At 36.8% G+C, this 17,339-nt stretch overlaps 2 protein-coding genes across 2 annotated transcripts; both read right to left on the bottom strand.

Annotated features, from left to right (window-relative positions):
• Positions 1-101: 101 nt before the first annotated feature.
• znrd2 (zinc ribbon domain containing 2) lies at positions 102-2,468 on the bottom strand. The gene is made up of 4 exons (XM_041801736.1): positions 2,396-2,468; positions 1,784-1,935; positions 1,593-1,677; positions 102-1,412 (listed from the first exon to the last, which is right to left on the bottom strand). The coding sequence occupies exons 1-4, from the start codon at positions 2,409-2,411 to the stop codon at positions 982-984; spliced, it is 684 nt and encodes a 227-aa protein (XP_041657670.1). The 5' UTR covers positions 2,412-2,468; the 3' UTR covers positions 102-981.
• A 1,154-nt stretch (positions 2,469-3,622) lies between these two features.
• Positions 3,623-13,728, bottom strand: arr3a (arrestin 3a, retinal (X-arrestin)). The gene is made up of 17 exons (XM_041801586.1): positions 13,676-13,728; positions 12,829-12,859; positions 12,648-12,708; positions 12,508-12,552; positions 10,218-10,408; positions 9,903-9,962; positions 9,715-9,791; positions 9,305-9,440; positions 9,116-9,200; positions 8,946-9,018; positions 8,696-8,833; positions 8,508-8,591; positions 8,389-8,412; positions 8,234-8,283; positions 8,087-8,106; positions 6,784-6,814; positions 3,623-3,730 (listed from the first exon to the last, which is right to left on the bottom strand). The coding sequence occupies exons 1-15, from the start codon at positions 13,681-13,683 to the stop codon at positions 8,102-8,104; spliced, it is 1,068 nt and encodes a 355-aa protein (XP_041657520.1). The 5' UTR covers positions 13,684-13,728; the 3' UTR covers positions 3,623-3,730; positions 6,784-6,814; positions 8,087-8,101.
• Positions 13,729-17,339: the final 3,611 nt, after the last annotated feature.

Below are 17,339 nucleotides of genomic sequence, written 5' to 3'. Positions count from 1 at the left end.
AATCAAAGGGAACTGTCAAGCGTTATTTTCCCAGTTGAAACACTTTGTGGCATTTACATTTGGCGCCCTCTTGCGGGAAAAAAAGAAATACTGCATAGGACTTGTACAGACAAAGCTTTACTCAAACAGTTTTTAAAACTAATTGGCTTGAACAGCACACACATTTGCTTTAAATGGTTTAATGGATAAAGCAGTATGTGTCTGACACTAGAATCTGTCACTGAAACATGTCTATTATCTCCATCATGTATCTGATTATTTACAATAAAACCTCAGAGCAGCCAGAAAACTGAGTCTTCCCATTAGCAGAGGGTCAGTGACAACATACAAGTTTCAGACTAAACAAATGACCTAGCACTTACAGTCTGGTAATTTATTGTGTCTGGTCAAGTCACATTTCTTGAGATACAGAACTAAACAGGCATGTGCAAACTGGGTATTCAGTTTACAAAAAATGTGTAATTTGCAAAACTGACACCATGCTTTAGATTCTACTGAACCAAAACAAATCAAATTATGTCAATTTGGTGGCCACTATGACTTATTTAAAGGAAATCCGCTACAGAAATACTGTTAGCTGTCTTTTACTGTTGAGTGAAGATGGTTTTATTTTTAAATGTTTTATCTGCCTTTCAGGTTTAAGTCAATATAGATGATCAGATGCATTTAAAATGTTCTGTTCTTTTAGCATAATTCATAAATGGATTAAACCAGCCATATGTTGAAAACTGTTACCTTAACATACAAAACCATGTAACATAAAATTTCTGCCAGCTGTACAAGTCTGTTAACTGAAGAGCAACATGGGCAAGTTTTAATCCTACTTCAAGTGCAACTTTTGACCAATTTTGAATTCACTTTTATGCAAGAAATCAGTCATAGAAATGCTGCAAAGCAGCAAACCAGAGTCAGTGCTCCAGGACAGAGGCAAATAGGAACACTGTTCCTGTTAATCCATGGTTTTAATGTTTCTGAAGAAGGCTACTGGCTGAGCTCCTTGAGGCTGCGCAGTGAGCTGGCACAGCTGGTGATGAGGCTGCAGAGCTGAATGCTCATCTCCAGTGAGGATGAACTTTGTAGCTGGTTAGTGGCCCAGCGAAGTTTGGTTAGAACAGCTTCCTCTGCTTCTTGCAGCACAGGTTGGATGGCAGCACTCTGTGGAATAATTGGAGGACGAGCAGGTGCCAGGGTTGAGGTGGAGGCAGGAGGTGAAGGAGAGGGGACAGCAGCTGGAGGCAGAGTGGCTCTTCCTCCTGCTGCAGCCCCCTCACAGTGCTCTGGCCTGGGAACTGTAACACTCGGCTGACTGCTGCTGGGCCCTCCATTTACAACAAGAGCCTGGGATGGTGTTGGTGACTGAGCTGCAAGTTGTCTTTCTCTTACTTGAGACAACGCCGCCTGTGCATTTAGAGCTGGGAGAGTGGGAGACAAGGAGTACAATGGGAGAAGACGTTTAAACAAAAAGAGCAGGAATAACAGATCTCAGACAGAAAAAAACCCAGACAGATAAGGGTGGAACAGAAGATACACGTGATAAGAACATTTTTATCCTTATAATTTTCGCTTTTAAAGTGAGTGTGGCTTATGCTTACCAGGGTTGTCCTTGTCTACATCTGAGTCAAGCTCCTGACATGAGACACAGTAGATTTTCTGCTGTCTGTCCTGAAGAAGAATCGTCTACAAACAAATACACCTTTTAAGCACACTGACTGTCATCAGGCTTAACATAAATGTCAATGCGTTCATACTTCGCATAAACAAAATCTAAAGTCTTTGCACTCACCCCACACACATCACAGCAGTCTCCCAGCATCTTGTATCCTTTGAGGAGGTAGTCTCCCATCAGCTTACTGATTTTATCTTGTCGCTCCCTGCGAGCCTGAATCACCTTCATCTCTGCCTCTGTTGGAGGCTCCCACTCAAAATCCTCATCATCTGGGGTCAGTAAAAACACTTTCTTGATGAAACTGTACTTCAGCTTATATGCATAATGATCACTGCCAAAAACGTTGCTGTTAAAGCGATATAAACAATCACCGGCAGTAATATAGCGTATGTGAATGATAACAATCTCTATTGACGGGCGATCATAATGGCAATTCAGCTGATTTCTGTGATGTCTGCATGTACACGACCCTTTGTAATATAGTTTGATAGGCGTATTATACTCAGCACTACCCCACTGCTCTCCTACAAAATAAGCTAAGCTAGCAAACCAACCGGGCTAACGTCAGCTAGCCAAATCCGTAAAATGGCAAAACAAAACTGCGTGAGTGAAAAACTACACACGAGAATGACTGTATATGTATGATACGAAACAGTGACTTAAGCACCTCAAAGGTTTAACTAATAAATGTAGATGTTAGCCTGTAAATAAACTTAAAAGTTGACAAACCTCCATTCAGAGCCATGTTGCTTCAGTGCTACACGTTTTACGTGATGACGCCAGAGTCGTGTGCTGACGTCACCTTTCTCTTCTTCTTTGAAGTTTCACGGCAGTTCGCCTCCCACAGCTACAACCGCTACAACACCGCCTCTCTTTTGGTACTTAACAGTGATGGTAGTCTTCCTAAAAAGTAGTCAATTTTTAAAAAATAGAACAACACAGGAACCTAGAAAAGGGATACTTGTTTTTTCTGCTTGTTAATGTAGTTTTAACCTACTTATGATAAAAAATTACTATGACTGCTAATGACAGTAATAATACTTTTATTGTTATCATTCATGTTTTTTTCTTATTATTATTATGTCACAACTATTATTTATACATTTTATTTTGGAGAACTTGTTCATGATATTCTAATTTCTGTCAGTCTATAAACTGTCACTGTCAGTCTATAAATATCTACACCACCCAGACTGACCCCCTTGAATGCCTACTTGACAGCCAAAAAAGTTAATCAATTTAAGTCAAGGCCTGTTTCAAGTGAGGTAGATGACAGATGTTATTTATATTTGTAAATATACTGTAATCCATTTAAAGAATAAACCAATGTTTAGGTTAGTCACTGTGCCCTGTATCTCATATACAGCATTGCTCAATTTGCGTAATGACTGAAATATAACTGTGACATGGCAACAGTTAAGGGAATAGCTCTTTGTGTGTGTTTTTTAAACAAGTGCTGCTCTATCATCAAACATGTGGTAAAAGTTCAACTCCAGACTGTGAACAGTCATCCCCTATAATAGAAAAAAACAACAACGCTGTTGTTGTGTTTTTATCATAATTTTATTAGGTTATTTTTCTTTTATTATATTCCACTATGTCTGACTTCACGCAAAACATAACCTGGTGCATTTCACAGAAGAAAAAACATCATAATGATAAAGGTGTATCACTGCAATCCAAAGCACAGTGGTTTTATGGTCTTCAATTGATTTCATATTCCCCCCCACACACACAACAGGACTTTTATTTTGTATGGTGCTACAAAAGTCTTTGGTTTCTTAACACTGGAAACTATTCTCTATCCAAATACTTTCTCTACAGCTATAAGACAAAGTTAAGCCCAGAAAAACAGATACACAATAAATCAGTTAGGGGGTCTGATGTTACATCTTAATCTCCTCTCATATCCGCGTATGGTGTCTGTCATCAGTTCTTCATTTACGGTAATAAGGTTTCATTACATCAGCCACATCTATCTTCTTCTTTTTGGTTTTGCATCTTTCATCTTTGTAGTCTTTCAGTCAATCTGTGGGTACTTTCCGTCGTCTGGGGCAACATCCTCTGAAAGAAATAAAAACCAAGCAAACATTGCAACAGTCGGTGGGCAAAATAAAAACAACCATCACCTTAAAACAGTTTCAGAGGTATACATTAAAATATATATATTTTATTAATCTAGAACAAGTCTGTGGCCAAGGGTCCCCTTCCACAGATGCCATCATGAACTGCAGTGTTTCTTAAGTACCATTTATTATGTTGATTAGCCACCACTTATTTATACCTATTATTTATCTCTCTCCATCTCTCCATTTTCCTCCATTCTTTCTTTCGTCCTGCTCTGATGATGAGCTGATTATGGGCATTCATTCTTTTAAGTACTGAGCTAATCAGATTCTGCCACAACCTTGTTTGACCATTCATCATGCACCTGTCATATTTAAATCTGTCCTTCTCTCTTTCACAATCAGCTTGTCACTCCAGTGAAGACACAGCAACCTCCTCCACCTCAGCCACCTCCATTCAGTTCATCAGCATCTAGTCCAGATCCTCACTGGCCTTCTGCTCATCTCATCCTGCATACCTAAGTCTTCTCCTGCAAGCCACCTCATTGGTTTTACAATCCAGCTTTTCAGAAGTCTAGTTCTCATCTGATCCTGCATCCCTCATCAACACCACCAGTGTCTAGACTCCATAGGGGGGTATCCTATTCCTGCCGTCTGCATCACTACCCCTTCAAGTACATGAAGTCATCACAATGGAGTCTAATTAAAGGTGCAGTGTGTAATATTTAGCCTGGTAGCATTTAGCAAAACAAGCTTGGTTAAAATGAAACATAACATTTATAAGTAGATAAATCTAAATTAGTGTTGACATCTGATAACACAGTTTTTAAATTTATGTTTTAAATTAACTCAGAATAAGCCTTTTATTCATACATAGGGAGGGTCCCCTCCAAGGACGCTACCATCTTGGATTTTTGCATTTTGCCTGTTTCTATGGCACCATAGAAGGAACCAAATAACAGTTAAGCATGTATTGATTTTTAAACTTCACTGGTTGCCACAGTTATCACCAGAGAAATGATTATCACACTCCAGAGTTGACTGTTAGATGTTGATAGTCCCAATTTTACACACTGCACCTTTAAACATTTCTCTTTCAATAAATTTTGTTCAATAAATTATTGTTAAACCTGTATCAAGTCTCTCCTGATCGAAGTAAATGTAAGAACTGTTCAGCTTGAGTTGCTATAATTACTTTCATTTTCATTCATTCATTCCTTCCTTTATTTTTTTGCTAATGCTAAAATTACAATGATCTATTTACATGGCTGTTCCTGCATATACCAAACTCTGTGGTTCAGCTTTTCATGGACATCAAAGGCTCCATAGAAGGATCTGCAAGTCTACAACTTCTTCATCTATCATCATCTTAACTTCTATTATTATTAGAATAGTTAAACTACATCTAAAAGCAGCTCTACATTAACTGCTATAATTATTAATAAAAGTCTTCTCCATTTTAATATCATCTTAGTTGCTAATGCTAATATTACAGAGTAGAGCTTCCTATCAAACATGGCTATAAATGCCAGTTCTTCATATATTGCTACCATCATTATTGACATTATAGCCATATCCTACTAACTTGGACATGGATTTATAGCCATGACAGAATCTTATTTTACTTCCTCCAGCACAGCCTTGGCAGATGGCTGTGCAACCTTAGTCTGGTTCTGCTTGAGGTTCCTGGTCATTAAAGGGAAGGTTTACCTTGCCACTTTAACGCTGCTAAATGTTGCTTAGTGCTGAGCTTGTGATGACTAATGTTGAGACTTAATAATATATCCAGAAATAAAGTCTAGACCTGCCCTCTCTGCACTGTAAAAAGCAACATCCATTTTACTCATAAACATTGAGTTGAAATTACTCAGTTCTTCTTAACCTGTTCTAAATACTTATTATAAACAAGTTAATTGTACTTCTTGGCCATAACAGCAAAAGGGTTCAATTTACTTAAGTTTACTTAGTTTAAAAAAATGAAGTAAAAAGGGGGTATAATTAAGTTGTGTTAACTTAAAAATCCAAAACAGCGATTTGAACTCTATTTTAATGAGCTGATAGAACTCATTTCAACTTTTAAGTGAACAGTACTCAAACAATTTAAGTATTTTTTGTTAGAAATCTGCAGTTTTCCCAGAATGCCTTTGGGCACTAAACCCTTATGCACTCTGTTTGCTGCAGCTGTCTTTGCCAGGACACTTTTGAAAAAGAGATTTTTAATCTCAATGAGGTTTTCTCCTGGTTAAAAAAAAAAGGTGAAATAAGATAAATAAATAAAATGCACCACGAGTGAAGTTGCTGTCTCAATTAAAGATGTCCCGTCCATAGGAAGTACTGTTATCATTATCAGTATCAATGAAAGTTGCATGGCACACTGTCATTAATGAAATGGGTTGTCAACAGCCATTGTTGCAGTTGGTGGCCTAAGACAGTCCACCTTAGGTGAAATGACAACTTACAAAACTTTTACAAAGAGTACTAGCTGATGTTCTAAGGTAATCAGTTATCAAAGATATTCTGAGTGCTGTGAACTTATCAGTGTTTACAATGCACTAAAAATGTTAAGTATTGCACACTCTAAGTAGCTGATTTAGGCTAAGTCCTGCAAACTTAAATTAACATTTAGATCTCAGTTGTGAGAACTTAAAATAATTGATTTTAAACTATTAGTGAATACTTAAATAGTTCAAGTAGAACAAGTACTGCACACTACTAACAAACAAGTTTTTTAAACTAACAAAAGTCAAGTGTAGTTTACTTGTTATTTTTGAGGCAACGACTTTCCATAATTTTTTAAAGTAAGCTTAACTATTTTTTTCTTACAGTGTGTAAATTGTCTTGAGATAATTTGGTTATTAGTTGGTGCTATACAAATAAAAATTGATTGATCGAAGGTTTTGTTTTAAATTGCATTGCAATCTAGAATCTGAATGTTAGATGTCACTAATATTCACAATTTGAACCTTTAACACCATAATTCATTTATTTTAATTGCATTGGAACTAAAATATATCTTTGCTGTTCAAGATTTCTTCACACATTAAACCTTACCTTGACTATAGGGGAGTTTTCTTTCAAGACACTGTAGGACAAAAAAAATAGGCTTAGCTTTATCAGGCAGAAACAATAAATGAATAAATAAATGTGAAATGTGCACTTGGGTCAATGACATACATGGCTTCATTTATTGTGATTGCACCACTTGATATTTGCAGCTAATTTTAAATCAAAACAGGTGAATAATTTGACAATAATTTGACATGAATAATATTGTTACTTTTCTTCTTGTTATTAAGTGGATACACATATTCTTCAAATAAAATGAAGAACGTTCTGGTAAAAAACAAATTTGCTGTTTTATCTTGGTTGTACTGCCTGACATGGAAAGTGTACCAGCTCACCTAAGTAAAATGGTAATTAATAGGTTTTTAAAAAAATATACCTCATTTACGTTATCAGAAGCAAAGTAAATACTCTTAGAACTTTGAAAAATATCATTTATATCATATAGTGACAATTTTGGCAGTTGCACCACTTTAAACACTAGTTGCGCCACCTGACATTTGCAATCTATTTCAAATAAACAGGCAAATACTTCAGCACATAATGTATATTTTACTCTTGTTAGGAAGTGGACACATATATTTAACAAACTCAAGAGCTTTATTGTAAAATTAAATTTTAGCAGTTTTGCATTGGTTGTACCACCTGATATAAAAGTGTACCTGCCCACCTGTGACTGAAAATAAATGTTTTGTATCTTTACTTGATAAGAATCCACAATACATTTCACTCTGCTATGAGTTAAATTGATTATGAATTATGCTACAGTCTTTTTTTAATTACTTCATTTCAAAATAAAAGTCCCATGATTATGGTTGCGCATCCCTGAGATTTTTAACTGCAAAATTCAGGGACAAAGATTTTCCACGATTTTACTAATTTTGGAATGATAGATTTGAATAACATTAGTTTATTTCAAAGATTTCAATCATAAAATCACACCAAAGCATTCTAATTTGAATTTCTCACAGTTAAGACACAATTTTTAACAGTGTCAGGAATCCTTTCATTTGTTGGAAGATCGCACCACCTGACATTTTTTAGGGCCTAAGATGCCAAAATATGAAATCAGTTATTTTATTCAAATATAATGAAAAGGTATTAAAACAAAGTAAGTTTCATAGAACAAAGTGATATAAGCCATGATTATTGAAGCATGGTCATTGATGATTTTTTTTTTTTTTTATTTGGACACAAAAATGCACGTCATGTCATTGACCCACTTGCCAATTACACAGTTTATGCAGATAATATTTTTATGCTACAAAAAGTCTAAAAACATTGTACTTACACAGATGTGCTGTCTTTACTCTGCTCAGTTTGGGAGGCAGGTTGGTATAAAAACAAGCAGAGAACACAATGAGTACAGTAATATATAGAGAGCTGAACTGGTGTCAGTGCACTGGTAGTATTTAAGAAAATTTTGTGACACATTTACCTTCTGGTTTTGGGTGCATGAGACACAGTGGGAGCTCCACTGTGACATCACTAAAAAGAAAACAAACAGCCAATCAGGACAAGAGAGGTGACTGGTGATTGCTCTTGCTTTAGGGCTGTTAAGTTGTGACATGAGTAGAAAAACACATAACTCACCTGGGAATGAGGCCACCCAACAAGCTACGAGAAATCATAGAAGAGAGGTATCACAGGTGTGCTTTTTTTTCATTTTTACAGTTTTATTTTCAGTTTCTTAAACTGGAACAATCACTCACCCTCCTCCGGCTACAAGGAGGTTAATCTTAATCTTGTAGGACACCAGGATTCCAAGCACTTCATTTTCGATACCCTTTTTCAGCCTGCAGAGGACGACATAAAAGCAAAGCAACTTTGAATGTAAAAAAATATGATTTCTTGTCTAAACCTTTTATCCATACTTAAATTAAGTCTATGTAAAACCTACATAGTGGTGGAGGCCAGGTTGGTGTCCTCATCCTTCAGTCGACCATCCAGTGCAAGTCCACGTTTCTCTTTGTTTTCAGCAAGTTTGGGGGTGATGGACAGGGTGTTTTCATAGCTGCCATTAGGATCCACTGTTTCTCTGTGGAGAACATAACACAAACACACTGTACATAAATATATCACATTGTTACTTATGTGATTTTAAACATTTTTGTCTGTATTTTGTGGCTTCCAGTTTTGCGTCTACGTACGTAAACTCTTGGCAAAAAACCTGCTTGGTGTATTTGTCTGCTGAGTAGAGGACAATGTCTGTGGTTTGGTCCACTGTGTTAGGGAGAAGGTAAATATAGAAAGAAAAAGAGCATGAAACATATTAACATATTAAAACCATAAAGACATGGGCGATTTCACATTTACTCACCAGTGATTTTGAATTTCTTCACTGTTTTGTTGCTTTCATTGTTGATTTTGATTTTAATTGGGATTGCCTCGCCATGGAAGTACAGCTGTAGTCACACAAGGAGGGTGAGAATTAATAGTGAGGACTGGTCAACATCAGCAAAAATGCATAACATCTTTAAGCGTTTTCAATTAAGATTTGCCACCGTACATCTTTCTCCATTGAAGCTTCTACATGAACAGGCTTGTCAGACATCATGAAGCTTTTGCAGAGGTCCGCCTTAGGCCCAGCACCGATCTGGGAGGGGGCATACTGGACCTTACGGATGATAAGGCGGGCAGTGTCTCTGTCAGGCACAACAGAAAAGATGGGAATGGGAGAAAACATGTTAGGCAGATTCATTCTGTCTAATATAAAGGACACTAGTTGCATGGCATGGGGTTTTCCAATGCATATGATGACTACACTTGTGTCAAATAAACTCACAGTGAGCTATTTACTATTTAACTGTTACTATTTGACTTATTTTTGCACACCCAAAAAGACATCTTTTCTGTGTTTATACTATCTTGTAATCAGACTGGATCTTTAGGTGGACAGTTGATGATGCGCATACTCACTTCTTTTCAATCTTCTCATCAGGGTTGCTCCTTTCATTGGCAAGGTAACATTTAACCTCAAAATCCACACCACAAGCCTTCAAACCAATGTAAAAAAAACAACCAGTCAACAATCAGTCACATACAAATGGTTTGATAAAAAGAAATGATGTACTGTGTAGGTTTGCAGTGTTAGGATGAGCTTTTACCTTCCCCTTGTCATCTGGTCCAGGCTGTAGAGACACTGAGCATGGCAGGGCGTTAGGGATCTAGAAGACAAACAGAATATTGTTTCTATCTCCTAATTTACTATTAAAATATGTGTTTGAGTGAATGCATTTTCTAAAAAGAAATCATATATCAGACAGTAAAAGCCCTTGTATGAGGTACCTGAAACTCCCAAAAAGGGTACCAAAATACCCAGGGGAAATTAATTGATTCATTTTCTCAAACTGGAGCCAAATGTTTGTTAAAAAATTGAGGTCTAAAACTCTTTACATTTCTATTTGGACATGTTGTCATACCTCAAAAGAGAAAGGGTGTGAGTTGTCTCCAGCCTTCTTCATCAGGGTTTCATGCATGGCAGTCAAAGTTGGCTTGTGGTCTGCAGGGTGGATCTGGACATAATTGATCCAGATGTCCTTTCTGAAGCATAGACCCATCACATCCAGGTCATCACTACCATAACGGAAGGCACATGCCAGCTGCACAAAGACTGTTGATACAAAGCAGGAGATTGGTTATTTCACGGAGATTAATGCTAAGCTTTTTTTACAATGTTACCATGGTGTGATGGAGATATTGGTTTATTGAGGATTATTCCATGTTTGTGCCTTTATATGGATTTTATGCAATAATGGGTTATGTGCACAATGTTTGTGGTTTACCAGTGTGTGGATTTTTGTGTTTCTTTTTTTGTTTCTATTTTGATTTTACTGCAGAGATAGCTAAATGTCCACAGCAACGGAGTTCCCTAAGGGGGCAACAACATGTATCTTATTGTATCATATTGTATTGTATCGTGTGCTATCACATCTAGATTCCATGACATCTCATAGAATACGATAAAACATGATAAGACACAGCACAGTACAAAATGAAAATATGATAATATATGATATGATACACTTTATTGTCCCCTTGGAGTCCAAGACAAATTTACCCAAGGGGACAATGAAGTGTATCATATTGTATCACATTGCATCGTATCGTATTGTACTTTCATTTTTACTGTGTTGTGTCTTATCATGTCTTATCATATTCTATGAGATGTCATGGAATCAATCATATCTTATCAAATCTTTTGTGTAGTTTTCTCTGTGTCTAATGCTGACGTGCTCAGAAGAGCGAGGATGGGAAGGGTCAGCTAGTCCTGATCCAGCTCAATGCATACTGGGCGCCCAGGACCCAGTGGGCTGGTCCAGATGCCAAGGGCAACCAGCGCAAGCCTGGAGAATGGACATCAGGAAGCCAGAATAGTATTTTCCCTTACCTGACCTGACTTTGTGAATGCTAACAAATTTTATCGAATCATGTTGCATCACAAGGTATTGTATCATTTCTAAATATATAGTACCATATCTTAGCTTTTTATGTTGAATCATATCACGTCTTATGGTATGGTTTCATGTTGTGTTGTGCTGTATCACATTGGGCTGTGTTGTATCCTATTGTACCATATTGTACTGTATCGTTATGCATCTCATCGTATCATACCTTACCATATCATATTTTAATGTAATATCTAGACGTGGGAATCTTTAGGCACCTTACGATTTGATTAGATTACGATTCATAGGGCTATGATTCGATTCTTAATTGAATATTGATGCATTTTGATGGAGTAGGTTGTTTTTTTTTTACATTTCTGTTGTTCTCACTGCCTCAAACATTACATTTGTGTTTAGAAAACAGAGATAATTTCATTTTTCACTCTCATCTAATGGAAGATGTGTGTAAACTGGAAAGTTACAATTGCACTGAACCAAAGGAAGCAGCATCCTTTCTTTGTAACATATCTGATATGACAGACATGAAAATGTCCTTTTTCACCAATGAACAACTGGTAATCTAACTCTTGCTGTTACCTGTGGCATGTCAGTGATCCACCTTTTTGTTCCTGCAGTTCCACAGTATTAAAAATTCAAATAATCCTTATTGATTATTGGACATTTAGAAATCAATTCAGAATCTTCCACCTCCACATCACAATGCATTTGAGAAGCAATTTTTTCCTCCCACCTCTAGAAATATCATAAAATCTGTTATATTGAATTTTACCATACTTTATCAAAATGTGTCCAAATTTTTTTGCATCATAGTGTATTCATTCATTTTGTATCACATCAAACTGTATCATATCTCATGATATATTTGGTGTGGTAACATATCCTATTTGTTCATTTACTTAGGATCCCCATTAGCCACTACCAAAGTAGCAGCTATTCTTCCTGGGGTCCACAAATGTATGTTGATACCATGTTTGACTGTATCGTTCTGGGCTGTCCCTGTGTCATGTTGTACTGTAGTGTGTCATATTCTGTTTGAGTGAGTACAGGCGTTTAAATAGGCCAGGGTTATTGATGAAGGGTTTTCAAACTCTTCCTCTTTCAAACAGAGGTTCATTTTCAAGTTTTCAAAGTCAGGGGAAGGGAATTTTATTCAATTTGTGAAGAGGTGTTTGACTGCCACCATCTGGACTGGAGCAGAGTAAGGGGAGAGGACATAAGGACAGCTCTTAAGAAGGATTGGTCTGACTTGTTCATAGTGAAATGCTTTTTAAAAGATGTGTTCATTTGTAAATGTATCACTAACCTTTCCTGTCACCAAAATCTGTTGGATCCAGCTTTACAACACCATCTGTGAAGTTAACAGAGCAGACAATATGATATTTATCATCCTGACTGTGCAGCAGAACATAGACACATCATCAACAAACAGAAGAGGGGTCTCACCAACTTGTTCCACAGAGTTTACATGGTCCACATAGTCTCTCTTCCCCAGGTAGAGGGTCAACTGTAGAAGTAAGAAACAGAGTTTTTTTTTCAGATGTAGGTTGTGACGGGTTGTATTTCCCAATCCTTGACTTATTTCAAGAGTTAAATCAAAAAAGCAAGAGAAGAAATGTAGAGTTACCCCTCCGTTTCCACTGGTCTTCTTGAAAACTCTGAAAAGCAGACAAATCATTTAGGTCTTATTTATTACCCCTTATTTCTTCATTTCTTTACCACAGTCAGTCTTTATTCAGTCCTTTGCTTCCTAAATAAATCTGAGCAATGAAAAGTGATAAGTTTATCAATAGAGATTGAATATGGCTCCAAAGCTAGGACTGGTTAAATAGTAAGTGCTTTGTGAATATGAATAAGTGTATATCCTTTGAGCATAGCACTGAGTGACTTACTAGATTAACCAGATAAATTAATGATTAGTTTAAGGCTGTAAAGGTGAAGTAAGTTCGTTTGCCAGTAATCCTTTATTCCCTTTTATCCAGTTAGGAAAAGCTAAGAGTAGAGCAGCTTTACCTCATCTTGCCTGGATTGCGAGGCAAACCCAGGTGATGAAGCTACAAATGGTGTGTGGCACATTTCCCAGATAGCTGATTAGCTGTGTTTCTGTCTCAGAGCCCATTTGAACCAACGCATACACTGATTAATCCTTTGCAAACCTCAGATTAACACTTTAAAAACTACTTGTCACATTCAGGAATTGGCTGACCCGGGTCAAAGTCTGTGACTTTGATATACTAATGTTTAGAAAGCAAGCCTCTAATACAAGTGTTTCATCTAACTGTAGTTTCTTTAAGAAAACAGACCAATATTTAAAATTCTGATAAATATGATGATGTATTAACAATCAAAGCCTATAAAGCTTCACACTGACAAAAGAAAGGCCTGCTTCCATTTCTCAAGGTTTGATTTTTCATTTTAAGGCCAAAAATGACATCCTGAGGAAGAAATAAAGATAAAACAATTATAAAACTTACTTTGCCATCTCTAGATGATCTTCAGAGGAGTTCTGTTTGTAGAAAAAAGAAAAAGCAACTTTAGGTTAGTAGGATGTCACATCATTGATCAAATGTTATTTAAATATTGGTCCTGCACCAACTTTCAACTCTCCAGGGAGATGTTTTGTTTTTAGGCAACAGAAGGTTAATCCTTTGTGATAAGATTACACCATCAGTGTTAGGACTCCTGATCCAAATCTGTTATTCTGTATCTGCTAACTGGCCCTCGTCCAGCAGACGACAGGTTTCACACCAAACTCCAGGCCAGATTTACCTCGCAAACACACACGCCATTATGTCACAATGTAACAGCAATGCCAAAACTGCTTCTTGTGTGGACTATTCAAGGACAGTTAAATGGATGAAACTCATTCAGCAACTTGGTGCAGTGTTCCTGGACTTAATGAGACACTAAGCCCTCACAATACCCCTTTATAGCTCTGTAATGGGGATTACTGCAGAATAGTTTGGAGAGAGTGTTTTATAGATGCTCTTTTAAGATATCAAATGAATTTAAGAGACAATAATAATTTAATTTAATATCAGATTTCCCTTACTGGCTCTAAGATCTAAAATGAGGAACTTTGGTAACTTTTTCTACTGAGTTGGAGCATGATCAAGCTTACCCCATAATTTAAAATGTTTCCATCACCTGATGTACCTGAACAGGAAATGACTGTGTTATATAATAAGCTTTTGTAGAACTTTCACTGTTGCATGTAACTCTACACAGGTTGTGTTATGCTAAAATATTCTACTTTCTTCCTATGTTTAATGGACTGACTGTTTTTGGGGTGTCCCAGGATGCACGGTGATTGCTGAGGTGGTTTAATGCAAACAGAAGGAAGGAAATGGGGCCCTATTTACTACTGAAGAAACTCTGCCATTTCAAAAGGCAACTAAGTGTACTGGGGCCATAATTCTTGCCACTGTGATGCATTTTATAGACCCATCCTTCAGTCCTGATTGGATACCACACACATAAATAATTAACAGTTCTTCAGTATTTGTTGTCTGTTTAATGTAGCTCTAATGTGTCCATGTTTTTATTCTGTTTTCCTTCTGTATTTGCTGAATGTGATTCATAGTCTAAAAAGTGCCACATTGTTATATCGTGTTACTGTAAGTTTTAAAAAGCATGCATTTTCACATGCAAAACAAATTTCAGCCTTTGCCTGCAGAAGAAGACAATAAAGTTATTTCCTGTATTCTACTTCTGGTCTTGGTCAATCAAAACAAGCATGAACATGCTCACTTACAACAGCCTCGCAACCAGAATGCCAATATTTACCTTAGCCTTATTGTCTTAAACTGTACACTATACTCCAGTGTTGTTTTTGGTCAGTTAGGCACAATCCATGGAGGAAGTTTAAGTTTACTGAGGTAAGGCAAATGATCATATTGGATACTTGATGTTACATTACCAGCTAAACTGATCTGAAAGGATTTGTTTGCATCAGAGTTTCATAAAGAAAAACAGTGTAAACAGTTTGTGTTAATAGGTGGCATTCACTGTCTCTTAAAATGTAATCCACCTGTAATTGAAGCTCAGCTCTAGAGTTAAATTTCTGCTCTGCCTCTTAATAGGGATTCTAGGAATTCAGCACATCTTACTGCAAACCTACGTCAGCCATTAAAGCTCAAACTTTAAATCACAGAAGCTGTATTTAACCCCCTTTATAGCTATCTTCTTATATTTCTCCAGTGTGGAGCAGATGTTTGTATGACATAATCTGAACCCTGAGAAAATGTAAAAGCTGGGAGGCTGAAAAATGACCTGTAACAGATTGTGTCTGTAACAAAGACATTCAAACTTAACTCTAAGAATTCATATAACATACTATTATCTTGATACAGTAAAATCCTGTTAAGTATGAGCCTACATAGTTTTTCCTTTCCCGGCGTTTTTTATCTGAATGTTAAAATCCTGCATCATCCCTTCAATATTCAGACAACAGAATTGTATTTCAACATTTCTTTGACTGTCTGCAGTTCATTCACCATTCGATCCATCAATTCATGAAAATAAAGTCTTACCTCTTGTCAGCTGTCTTAGAGCTTGGTCAGTGTGAGTGGAGAGTATACGATCCTCAACACTTGATCTCCCTTTTTATACTCACCGCCTCCCTCTAAGCATCATTCAGGCTTAGCTGGTTCATTGTCGCTGTCGTTGCCTTCCTTGTAATCCAGTTAAGCAATCAGGGGATAGCTTTTTTGGACTACAAAGGGTTTAATAATACCAGCAAGCTAAATCACAGAGACAGACATACAACTCTGCAGGCAGCCACATGGCTGTGCTAGTAGTAGATGGTTAATCTCTGCTTCTCTAAAACTAAACCAAAGAGACTTCTAAATAAAAAAAGATAAACTTTCAGATCTGTTTAATATTGCAGAGATAAACCTTTAATTTTTGTTTCAAAAACATGAGACTTGTTACTTAATTACTGGTTAACTTGTGTTTAATAATAGACTTAGGGTTTCTATTCATGGTCTGATCTATCTCTGAGCTGCACCTGTTTTAAACAAGGGGCCATGCATGTGCTTAATTCAGACTGACAACAAGTGTAAGCATAGAGCAGAAGCATCTAAAGCATGTTTCCTTGTTTTCCTAACTGATCATGTTTACTTTTTGTGTTAAGAAAAGCTCACAGTTAAATCTATCAGACCTTTCATATTTTTCCCAATAACAAGGTAAGGTAAGGTAAGGTAAGGTAAGCTAAGGTAAGGTACAGTACGTTAAGGTAAGCTAAGGTAACTGTATTTTTACCCGTGAGTATGTTCGGTTTACTATGTTTGTTGGCCCTCTATCAACAATCAACAGCACAACACAGATGAGGACAAGACGTGATAAAGTGCCAACAGTGTTCAATATTAAAAAGGGGCACCCCTAGAAAAAAGATTAAAAAATAACCTGTCAGTAAAACAAGGCACATAAACACAAGGTGATAACTACACCATGAATCAGTTACGTAAGAATGGAAAGTAAAAGAAAGATGGAAATGTGCCATCAGTAAAAACAAGATAAACTGCGCAATGATCAGTAAAGTAGTCAATAATGAATACTAAATGCTGCTTCAGCGTCATTTGAGCTGTATTGTTATGACTTGTTGATCTCACTGGTGGTTGCTTGGACAAAGCTGTTTTTTTCTTATCACTTGGTTTTAAAGGCCGATTTTACATTCAGACTGAGGAAGGTGCATTTCACCATTTAAAGGGTGTCTTTTAGAACAGATCTACCTATCCTCTGAAACTGTCCATCGTACAGAAACTTTCAGCTAAGCTGTGACTAGAGCTACAAACCTGATAAACTATTGAGAATTTGCTTTATGGAATTACATGCAAATAGTGAGTCACTGATCCCAGTTTTCAGAGCAAGTTTAAGTACGGGAACTTGAATTTGGGTACTCAATGATACAGAGCACTATCATGATACCTTACAGCTCTTCTTTTGAATGTGTTCTTTATTTTCATCAGATGTTCTTCAACCGGCTTCTTGTCATTTTAGCAGCTTAGTTTACAGTCCGCTCTACTTTGGTCATCCTCATTTACACTAAAAAATCATCAAACTGTACCCTGGTTCCAACTTCGTCTTTCTGCTTTAATAACGAGGAGCTAACTTCATGCTGTAAAATATTGAGTACTA

The sequence above is a fragment of the Cheilinus undulatus genome, linkage group 12 (assembly GCF_018320785.1).
Source record: "Cheilinus undulatus linkage group 12, ASM1832078v1, whole genome shotgun sequence".
In the NCBI taxonomy this organism is placed as follows: domain Eukaryota; kingdom Metazoa; phylum Chordata; class Actinopteri; order Labriformes; family Labridae; genus Cheilinus; species Cheilinus undulatus.
Note: the sequence above shows the minus strand (reverse complement) of the source record. Positions and strands in the feature narration are given on the sequence as shown.

Bases quoted from the DNA above. Each gene is read 5' to 3' on its own strand.
- znrd2 (XM_041801736.1), bottom strand. The intron at 1,678-1,783 runs GTGAGTGCAAAG...ATTTGTTTGTAG, and splicing joins ACTGCTGTGATGTGTGTGGG to ACGATTCTTCTTCAGGACAG. The intron at 1,413-1,592 runs GTAAGCATAAGC...CCACTCTCCCAG, and splicing joins TGTAGACAAGGACAACCCTG to CTCTAAATGCACAGGCGGCG.
- arr3a (XM_041801586.1), bottom strand. The intron at 12,709-12,828 runs GTAACTCTACAT...TTACTTCTACAG, and splicing joins AGACCAGTGGAAACGGAGGG to TTGACCCTCTACCTGGGGAA. The intron at 8,284-8,388 runs GTGAGTTATGTG...TTTTCTTTTTAG, and splicing joins TTGGGTGGCCTCATTCCCAG to TGATGTCACAGTGGAGCTCC.